The sequence below is a fragment of the Bactrocera oleae genome, chromosome X, assembly GCF_042242935.1.
Source record: "Bactrocera oleae isolate idBacOlea1 chromosome X, idBacOlea1, whole genome shotgun sequence".
NCBI classification, from domain to species: Eukaryota; Metazoa; Arthropoda; class Insecta; order Diptera; family Tephritidae; genus Bactrocera; species Bactrocera oleae.
The window spans coordinates 22,135,771-22,147,121 of record NC_091541.1 but is presented as its reverse complement, the minus strand read 5'-3'; the positions used below and the strand labels follow the sequence as shown (position 1 = coordinate 22,147,121).

Here is an 11,351-nt window from a genome sequence, read left to right as displayed (position 1 = left end):
TAAAAACGTAAAAATTGTATCTGAGCAGTAGATATCGAATGTTTGGGCGACTCCCCATATAATACGATTTTCCATATAATACGATTCCATTAGACTGCCTATAGCTGTCTTTACACCGAAAATATCGGATAGTCCGTCAGATGTCTGAGTGCAATTAAGGGAGCATCTCCTCCTTGTAATTATGTGTTGTGGTGTCAAAAATTGATAAAGACTTTTGACTTTATGCCGTTGGTATTGAACAATATGTTAAATCTTCTATATATATAAAAAATAAAGTGTGTATGTATGTTCCGTGTAGGCTTCAAAACGGCTGAACCGATTTCAATATAATATTAACTGTCGAGTAATCCTGTAGGTTTGGTGACGATTGGATCTTTTTGAACTGTCAAATTTTCTTTTTGAACTGTCAAATACAGTTTTTATTTACTATGATGATATTCTATTGTTTTATAACCCAAATTTGTGTTAACACATCCGTATATGTCATTATGACACATATTGAAGTATAATGGCGTATATTGAAGTATAATGAAGTATATATATATAAAGTACAATATATTAAAATAAATAATTAAGGATTTTTAAGAATTCAAGGTAAGTTGTAGCGCCGCGAATGTATTCGTTTACTGATGCGGTTTAAATTGATTATTAACACGGAAAATATATTTTTTTTCACCAATCATGTTTCTTTACAGAATCATTGTAATAAATAAAAAAATCGTACAAAAAAAAAAATTATTTGTAACAAAACCTCCAAATCAAAGTTAAGGCAAAAAGAGCAAATGAAAAAGCTGACGAACGTGAGTTATGCCTTGAGAAAAATCGTAACAGAATATCTACAAAAAGAAACATGGAAACTGAAGAAGAGCGTGAATCACGGCTTCAACAAAATCGTGACAAAGAATCTTTATCACGAGCTACCGAGACAATCCAAAAACTTACGCAAACACTTGACGCCAAACGTAACCGAATGGCTCAATCAAAAAGAATAGATTTAAAACTTGCGGCGTTCAACTACAATAAGGATGACGATTACAGAAATCACAAGGACGTAGTGATGGGTGCAATGAACAAAGTTTGTTCACTTTGTGGTGCTTTAAACCTCGGAGGAGCTTCAGGTTGGCCAGCGAGTGATCCTGTAAGGGTCGGTGGCGATCGAAAATTAAAAAAAAATTTATTTTTTGATGTCAATGACATTTTCTTTTACTGCTGATATGTTATTGTTTTTATTACACAATTCTGTTGCCATGTGCATCGTGTATATTTATGTTATTTAATTAAACATATTCGAGTATAATGAATGATATTGAAGTATAGACAATATGACAATGTAATTTAACTAAAATTATCGTGAAGAGTGAGCCATTACTAACAGATGAACAAAATACTATATACAATGGGATAAGGCTAATTGCTAGATAATTTTAGCACTATTGTACACGGAAAAAATAATTAATTTTCAGTATTTTCCCAGACAAAATAAAATAATTACTTTAATCAAAACTGACTCTGTAATCGGGCTAGATTGACAGAAAAAAATTAAGAAATTAATTTCAATAATAATACATTAAGCAGCTAACTCAAATATAATTTAATTATACTTTAGCCACAGCAAGGCGTGGCCGGGGTCTTCAAGTATTTTAATTAAACTACGTGGACATGTTTTTACAATGTGATTTAATGCTAAATATGAATGAAAACGGTCTTACCTCCAGGCGTCATTTTACTAGCGCCGTTTTGGTTGTTTTTTTCCTCAAATAACCAATATATTAAATTTCGTACCTTTGGTTAAGTTCATATCGCACATACATACATCAAGTCTCAAAGAAATTAAGCCAGGGTATTTCGAGTTTATGCCATTCGGCAGTAAAAATTAGGGTTATCGGCACATACGTTCCCGCAGTATTAATCTAATACAAGGCGCTTTCTAAAGTAAACAGTAAAAAAGTAACAAAGTAAACTCTAGTTGCGCCATCTATATGTCGATTAGTGCGTTAGAATCTGATATCCTTTATCGACTTCTATAAAAATTTCATGACATTTCATCTATTGGAAGTGAAGTTATTGGGTTTTAAGTGTCAGTATATTTTTGTCATCGGTGCGAAAATAAGCTTCGAACAAAGAGCCAACATTAAATTTTATTTTAAAATTGGTAAAACGTTTACCAAAACATTTCAATTGATGAAACAAGTTTATGGCGATGATTGCCTATCCCGTAGCAGAGTGCACGAGAGGTTTCACCGTTTTCAAAGTGGTCGTGAGGACATAAAAGAGAAATGAGCCAAAACCCAAAAAATCGCGCCTGGAGAAGTCAAAAGTGAAGACAATGCTGATTTGTTTTTATGATTCCAAGGGTATTGTCCACAAAGAATTTGTTCCACCCGGCCAAAACGTTAATGCGGTATTCTACCTTGGAGTTTTGAAGCGTTTGGTGCGCCGTATTCAACGTGTTCGGCGCGAATATCGCGAAGATGGAAGTTAGCGTTTGTTGCACTATAATGCGCCGTCTCATCGATCGACGCTTGTGGTTGATTATTTGACCAAAAATCACATTTAACAATCAACCACTCCCCGTATTCACCTGATATGGCACCGTGCGACTTCTACCTTTTCGGAAAAATGCATTTGCCGATGAAAATTTCGACATGCTTTTGGACCGTGCAAAAAGCTGTATTAAAGCAGAAGGAGACTATTATAAAATTAATTGATTTTGCCGATAAAACCATTTGTTCTGTCTGTTTTTAAAAGTCCTGTTTACTTTGGAACGCACCTTGTAATTATATTAAGTTGCGCTAGTTAGATTGATATCTCGGACATGAACAACAAGCAGTAAATAAACTGAGTGTGAATGTGACATTTGCAACATATTTATACTCCCGCCGCCTGGTTCTAAAGAGTAGAATAGTTTTGTTCATCTAACGGTTATTTATATCACTTTCAACTAATCGAGATAGATATAGAGTTATACCATACTTCTTATATATAAATATGAAACACTTTTTCGTTATGCACCCGCAAAACTTCCGAACCACAGCATGGAAAAATTTACACAGTTATTCGTTTATTATAGCAGGTCCTAACAGAGACCAGGGGACGGACATAGATACTTTTTAACTTTTTATGTCAAAAGTCAAAGTAATTCATATATGTATGTATAAAAAAGTATATTTCAAATCATCAGCATGTACTGAAAATACATATAGAAATAATTTGATGGCGCATCTAAACGACACTATTTTTGCAAAGTTTTAACCAGATGTCTTTACTGGCTTTCAATTTCTATACTGTAAAGTGACAGAAGCAGATTAATCCTCTATTTTATATAATAAGTAGGCGTGGTTGTAGACTGAATTCGCACACCGTAATATAGGAATGTCTGAGTAATATTTTAAATCTAGTTTATTTGAAATTTGTCAAATATGAGCTATTTGAAATAGAAATAAGGAGGATTTTAAAAGGACGGACTGACTGTCACCCGGATTTGAACTCGCCACGTCACCCTGATCGTTTATATATTATATACAACTCCATATCTATCTCGAGTAGTTTTAGGTGATAAAACAACTGTATTGCATATCAGCGGTATTGGACAATAGCCATGCCCACAAAATGCCGTTAATCGAAAACATATAATATATAGTAAAGTGCTGTTACTAAACCAAAAAATTAGGTACAAAACTGAAATTTAGTTCAGTTCGGAGTACGAATAGGCATATGTGGTTCAAAACTTATAAAAAGGTGTGGTGGCCACGCCCCCTAATAGGTTTAATGCGGAAATCGTTCAAGCCTCTAAATCTTCTTGACCGAAACTTGCTGAGAGGAAGATTGCAGCACTTCCTCAAACACTGTGAAAGTGGGTGAAATCAGATGATAACCACGCCTATTCCCTATATGAGGGCTTTATTAAAAATAATTGTTATTTTTACAGTATATAAATTAAGAGCAAATAAATGACGTTAACGAAATAAAACTTTGCACACAAAATGTATATAAGGTGTGGGATCTCAAGTCCAAAAATAGTCTGGAAAAATAACTCTTCAAGTTCCTAGAAATCGAATATGTGAACTTTAGTAGCTACGGATGAGTTTTTACCAAAAATAATTATACGTAAATCTGTGAGGTACTTCAATGAAAGACAGAGAGACCATTTTTATTTAAATAATCGTCATGCCAAAAATGTATAAATCGGTTCAATACTTTGCCTAGCCTCCATATATCTAATAGAAAGATTTTCGAACTTTCGGTTAACTTTACACCACATTTATCGGCGAATATATGAGATATCTTAAAGAAATTATGAGATCGTCTCGCTCTAATGGCAGGTTGTCCGTGTGCTTAAAACGGGTAAAGTCGAGTTAACGAATGTAAAACTCCCATTGTAATTTATAGCGTATACCATATATCGGTCAATAAGTCAGATGTCTAAGCAAAATTAAGTGAGCAAGAAGCTCCAAAAAGGCCTAAAAAAGATTGCAAATATTATATTTAGACATTCCGGCATCTATTTGCAAACAAAGTTGTATTTTTACTCGAAAAGTATAATTAATGGAATTTTGACATTGCCAGAAAAAGTCGAAGTGATAAGTTTTTATTTAATTTATTTAATTAACTCACTATCGCAAATAACCCAATAATACATTTTTTCAAAGACTTGAAACTTTAGCTCATATTACACTGAAACTACACATCTGGCATTACAAATGATGAAATGATCTGTATTTCTATGTATGGTGTAACAGTCAGCCAATATATCCTAATCTAACCTATACTGAGAGCAGCACATATTCAGAATACCCTCCAAACATGTATACCAAGTAATATCAAACTTGTAAAACGAAAAATAAATGCACTTAAGAATCATGTGATGAAATTAAGAATTTCAAAATAAAATTTTTCCATGCAGCTTTACGCGCCCATCCAGAATCTCTGATCAACTCTGCCATGTAACTAATAACAAGAGAAAATTTTACATTTTGATGTTAAAAGGCGTTACAGCGCTATACACAATATACCACATTCTGATATTCCAGTGACAACGCGACGTTAATAAAAACTTGGATCGCTCGATTTGGTATACATTTCAAATTCACTAACCCAAGGTCAATTCGAATGTAAAATTTTAAATTAACTTAACAACAGACAAATCACATTCAAACAAAAACTTATCATATCATACATAAAGTAACTTCAACATTAAAATATAAATAGGACAAAATAAATACTCGAATTACCACGCAGGCGAAAACGGAAAATTATTCCACTCAATGCGACCCGTAAACGCGTTAAATGGTAAGATATGTTACTAAAATCTCAGGCAATTTTGTGCTTACTGGACTCAGTATTGTTTGGTCACGACTCAAAGATGGACACCAGCTAAGAGAAACTATTTCTGCTATGAAGGCAAAAAAAGTGGTTGGGTACTAGTAATAAAAAATGGCAAAAAGAAGAAGAATTTTACCTATTTGTCATACTATGCTAACCGCAGTAGATATCTACCGATTTCTTCGAGCAGATTTGGCTCATGTCAGAAGCATAAAGAAGCTGATTTAAACTATAAAATCTACGGTGCGTTATACCTATGCTTGGCAGTGGATAACTGGTTACCCACATTGGATGTAATTGGTTTGAGAGATACACTAATTTTAGTTTTACATTAAACAGCTATGCATGGAGTTTATTTTTACATCTTACAACTTACATCTCATCCCGCGTATACTTATAAAACCAAATCGTCTTTCCGGGAATGTCAAAAATATATAAATGCACGAATGTCCTTAAACATTTGTAATCTGTATTTGTTTACATTGAAATTTAAGTGTTTCTAATAATATTTTTACTTTTTTGTTCTTATAGGATTCGAAAATTGACACTTATCAAAAAATGTGGCAATACATGGAGACTCGACATTCTTCGGTGTTTGTAAAGACTTATGAGGAAGGAATTAAGCGTGTCATAGAAGGAAATTATGCCTTTCTTATGGAATCGACAATGCTGGATTACGCAGTACATCGAGACTGTAACTTAACACAAATTGGCGGGCTTCTCGATTCAAAAGGTTATGGAATTGCCACACCAAAAGGTTCCCTCTGGCGTGATCCTATGTCATTGGCAATCTTGGAATTACAAGAAAAAGGGATCATACAAATATTATATGATAAATGGTGGAAAAACACTGGTGACGTTTGCAATCGGGAAGAAAAAAGTAAAGAATCGAAAGCAAACGCATTGGGAGTAGAAAATATAGGTAAAAATAGCTTAAAATAAAATAGTATTTCTTACACTAACGAATTATTCGTTTATTAAAGGAGGTGTTTTCGTAGTCTTACTATGTGGTTTAGCTTTAGCAGTTGTTGTTGCTATTTTGGAGTTTTGTTGGAATTCCAAAAAAACTTTACAACTGATCGAAACGCAAACTTTGTGTTCTGAAATGACTGAAGAGCCGAGGTATGCTACACATTGCCCCGAGTCAAAGCAACGTCAATCCTCAAAGCGTAACTCAGTCAAATTTCTACCGGAGTCCACCTATGTGCCAGCTGATACAGGAAGTGGTATACTAAATAGTAGTGGGGTACATTATAATTATTTTGATTAGATATTTAAGAAAAACCTAAATCAAGTGTACGTACTCAAATATAATTATAATCTTTTTATGTTAAGTATAAGTATAATTTAAAAACTACTTCTGTCTTGAATTCAATTTTTTTAGTAAAACTGATCTACAAATTTTGGTCTTTAAATATGTTCGTAACGCAAAGTGGTTTTCATAGAAATAAATTAAAAACAAGTAAGAGAGTGATAAATTACATTTGAAACTTTTTGCGAGATTTGAAGACTTTTTTCGGCGCTGGCAAACTTTATTATAAAGAGACGGACCTAAGATGCTCTCGTGATTTGTAATGATAAAAGGAGGTCGAAATATTTTGAGGTGTCAATAAAATTTTATCATAAGGTAAATAGCATTAACGTACACGTGCATCCGAATATTATACATATACTCTCGTAATTTGCATGAACCATTAAAGTAAGTTAACCCAAGTAAGATAATGTTACGTCGTACGGTTTAAATTAAGAGAACTTGGCTTTATACACTTCATTTTTGTGAAATAAATTTTGATTTATTTATAAAAAAAACATGAACAACTCACTATCGCAAATAACCCAATAATACATTTTTTCAAAGACTTGAAACTTTAGCTCATATTACACTGAAACTACACATCTGGCATTACAAATGATGAAATGATCTGTATTTCTATGTATGGTGTAACAGTCAGCCAATATATCCTAATCTAACCTATACTGAGAGCAGCACATATTCAGAATACCCTCCAAACATGTATACCAAGTAATATCAAACTTGTAAAACGAAAAATAAATGCACTTAAGAATCATGTGATGAAATTAAGAATTTCAAAATAAAATTTTTCCATGCAGCTTTACGCGCCCATCCAGAATCTCTGATCAACTCTGCCATGTAACTAATAACAAGAGAAAATTTTACATTTTGATGTTAAAAGGCGTTACAGCGCTATACACAATATACCACATTCTGATATTCCAGTGACAACGCGACGTTAATAAAAACTTGGATCGCTCGATTTGGTATACATTTCAAATTCACTAACCCAAGGTCAATTCGAATATAAAATTTTAAATTAACTTAACAACAGACAAATCACATTCAAACAAAAACTTATCATATCATACATAAAGTAACTTCAACATTAAAATATAAATAGGACAAAATAAATACTCGAATTACCACGCAGGCGAAAACGGAAAATTATTCCACTCAATGCGACCCGTAAACGCGTTAAATGGTAAGATATGTTACTAAAATCTCAGGCAATTTTGTGCTTACTGGACTCAGTATTGTTTGGTCACGACTCAAAGATGGACACCAGCTAAGAGAAACTATTTCTGCTATGAAGGCAAAAAAAGTGGTTGGGTACTAGTAATAAAAAATGGCAAAAAGAAGAAGAATTTTACCTATTTGTCATACTATGCTAACCGCAGTAGATATCTACCGATTTCTTCGAGCAGATTTGGCTCATGTCAGAAGCATAAAGAAGCTGATTTAAACTATAAAATCTACGGTGCGTTATACCTATGCTTGGCAGTGGATAACTGGTTACCCACATTGGATGTAATTGGTTTGAGAGATACACTAATTTTAGTTTTACATTAAACAGCTATGCATGGAGTTTATTTTTACATCTTACAACTTACATCTCATCCCGCGTATACTTATAAAACCAAATCGTCTTTCCGGGAATGTCAAAAATATATAAATGCACGAATGTCCTTAAACATTTGTAATCTGTATTTGTTTACATTGAAATTTAAGTGTTTCTAATAATATTTTTACTTTTTTGTTCTTATAGGATTCGAAAATTGACACTTATCAAAAAATGTGGCAATACATGGAGACTCGACATTCTTCGGTGTTTGTAAAGACTTATGAGGAAGGAATTAAGCGTGTCATAGAAGGAAATTATGCCTTTCTTATGGAATCGACAATGCTGGATTACGCAGTACAGCGAGACTGTAACTTAACACAAATTGGCGGGCTTCTCGATTCAAAAGGTTATGGAATTGCCACACCAAAAGGTTCCCTCTGGCGTGATCCTATGTCATTGGCAATCTTGGAATTACAAGAAAAAGGGATCATACAAATATTATATGATAAATGGTGGAAAAACACTGGTGACGTTTGCAATCGGGAAGAAAAAAGTAAAGAATCGAAAGCAAACGCATTGGGAGTAGAAAATATAGGTAAAAATAGCTTAAAATAAAATAGTATTTCTTACACTAACGAATTATTCGTTTATTAAAGGAGGTGTTTTCGTAGTCTTACTATGTGGTTTAGCTTTAGCAGTTGTTGTTGCTATTTTGGAGTTTTGTTGGAATTCCAAAAAAACTTTACAACTGATCGAAACGCAAACTTTGTGTTCTGAAATGACTGAAGAGCCGAGGTATGCTACACATTGCCCCGAGTCAAAGCAACGTCAATCCTCAAAGCGTAACTCAGTCAAATTTCTACCGGAGTCCACCTATGTGCCAGCTGATACAGGAAGTGGTATACTAAATAGTAGTGGGGTACATTATAATTATTTTGATTAGATATTTAAGAAAAACCTAAATCAAGTGTACGTACTCAAATATAATTATAATCTTTTTATGTTAAGTATAAGTATAATTTAAAAACTACTTCTGTCTTGAATTCAATTTTTTTAGTAAAACTGATCTACAAATTTTGGTCTTTAAATATGTTCGTAACGCAAAGTGGTTTTCATAGAAATAAATTAAAAACAAGTAAGAGAGTGATAAATTACATTTGAAACTTTTTGCGAGATTTGAAGACTTTTTTCGGCGCTGGCAAACTTTATTATAAAGAGACGGACCTAAGATGCTCTCGTGATTTGTAATGATAAAAGGAGGTCGAAATATTTTGAGGTGTCAATAAAATTTTATCATAAGGTAAATAGCATTAACGTACACGTGCATCCGAATATTATACATATACTCTCGTAATTTGCATGAACCATTAAAGTAAGTTAACCCAAGTAAGATAATGTTACGTCGAAATGACGTACTCACTTTTGTTCACGCTCTCAGACTTTCATTTGTATTCGAAGCAACTTCAAACCCGCAGTGTTCTCAGCGGTCTTTATGTCTCTTTCATTTCGACGTATCTTACTAGGGTTAATGAGATATGTGCATAACAATATTGTTTACAAGAAAAAGTGGGGCAGCCAATGCTTATCGTAAAATATTGGACTAAGCCCGTAAAATATAATATTATATTGGGTCTGTTACTATATTTATGCGGCTGGCCAAGAGATGGCGTATATATAATGATATATTTTACCAAAATTAATAGTTGAATTACAGGACCTCAACAAACAAATTATAATTCAATTTATTTACAGCTAGAAGTTTGATTTGTCTCCAGGAACGGCATCAATATAGTCCAGATCTTTCAAGCAAGATGAAAGGAAGAGTTGAATTTCGAGTGACTTTCTGTCCGTGCAATAGATAACTTGAGTATAAATTGAAATATCTCGATAAAATTTGGTACACGTATTCCTTGCTACCGAATTAAAGTGGGTATTGCACACGACAATCGAAAACCTATAAAGTTCCAAAACTAAGATACAAAACTGTAATCGAGTGTAAAGCAACTGAGTACAATCGGAAATTATTTTTAAAAAGTTGGCGGTTATCATTTGACTTCTTCTCTATAAGTTTGGTTGAAAAAGCTTTACTAGTTTGTGATAGAGCTGGAAAACTATCGATAGTCAGGCCACATTTAAAAGCTAATTTTTTTTTGGAGGCATTCTTTTACCACCTCCTCAAAAATTGTGAAAATCGTTGAAATAATATAACGGTTATGTCAAAAACACCCCAGCAGAAACTGCTTGTAGAGGAGCTTGTTATGTTCCTTAACCGAAAGCATAAGGGCCTCACTGTGCAGGTGTTCTATTGGGGACATCAAGAGGTATCCCGTGATAGTCCGGAGTGTAGTGTTTTGACAAATCTGAAGCTTCTTCGTCTGCGTTGCACTACATCCAGACGACCATCTTGGAGCAGCATAATATAAGACCGGTCGATTGCCTTGTATGTTTCCAGCAACGTTTCTTTGTATTTTCCCCAAGAGCTGCTGGTAAGCGATTTGAGGATTTTGTTGCGTTTATAATAAGTTTGGCGTTTGGACCTCGAAATAGTACGGATGAATTCCGACCGCTCAGGTAGTTCATAGTCCACCGCTTCAGTCCTGGAGGGAGCGTGGATTGTTCTATGTCCTCAAGTAGCGTTGTGTGGTTGACTGTGTCAAAAGCTTTCGACAAGTCCAACGCTACGATGATCGTCCGCTCGCAGGGTGGCTTCTGATTTAGGCTATGAACTATCTGGGCGTTTACGACGCTAAGTGCTGTGGTGGTGCTATGCACTTTTCGGAAGCCATGCTGGTGGTCTGCTAGACTCAGGTGGTGAGTGAATGTGAGGAGTGGCAACTCCTCAAGTGTCTTCACTACTGGGGAAAGGAGATTTACACATCGGGGATTACAGGGATCGGCATGGCGTAAGGTGTCGCGCTCGTTTGATAATACAGCTGCTTCGGCTGGGAAATTAGAGCGGAGTTTCGCGATACTTCTAGCCGGTGTGAAGCGAGCAGTAGCAGCAGCGATTACTTTGCGGAATTGACGCTCGCCAACGACGACGTCCGTAGGCGTGGGTAGTGCGTTAAAGATGCTCTCAGTAAGTTCTGTGAAACCGACCCAGTTAGCTTTGTTAAAGTTGATAAAGGTGCGGCTGTTCACAGAAATAAAGTCGGGAGGTTTCTCGATCTA

General features: G+C 34.5%; 1 protein-coding gene across 4 annotated transcripts; it reads left to right on the top strand.

Moving 5' to 3' along the window:
• The first annotated feature begins 1,552 nt into the window (after positions 1–1,552).
• Positions 1,553–10,347, top strand: LOC106622019 (glutamate receptor ionotropic, kainate 2). 4 transcript variants are annotated; one of them, XM_070112482.1, is made up of 4 exons: positions 1,553–5,289; positions 5,854–6,244; positions 6,306–6,548; positions 8,385–8,541. In XM_070112482.1, exons 1-4 carry the CDS (start codon positions 5,287–5,289, stop codon positions 8,396–8,398), a joined length of 651 nt encoding a protein of 216 aa, XP_069968583.1. In that variant the 5' UTR covers positions 1,553–5,286; the 3' UTR covers positions 8,399–8,541. The 4 variants fall into 4 exon arrangements, with proteins under 4 accessions (XP_069968583.1, XP_069968582.1, XP_069968581.1 ...); XM_070112481.1 differs by lacking the exon at positions 8,385–8,541 and having other exon boundaries at positions 6,306–7,033; XM_070112480.1 differs by lacking the exons at positions 1,553–5,289; positions 5,854–6,244 and adding an exon at positions 8,837–10,347 and having other exon boundaries at positions 6,362–6,548; positions 8,385–8,775.
• Positions 10,348–11,351: the final 1,004 nt, after the last annotated feature.

Coding starts and splice junctions, on each gene's coding strand:
- LOC106622019 (XM_070112480.1), top strand. CDS start 6,447: ATGCTACACATTGCCCCGAGTCAAAGCAACGTCAATCCTCAAAGCGTA. Junction 6,549..8,384: donor GCCAGCTGATACAGGAAGTG/GTATACTAAATA, acceptor TTGTTCTTATAG/GATTCGAAAATTGACACTTA. Junction 8,776..8,836: donor ATTGGGAGTAGAAAATATAG/GTAAAAATAGCT, acceptor CGTTTATTAAAG/GAGGTGTTTTCGTAGTCTTA.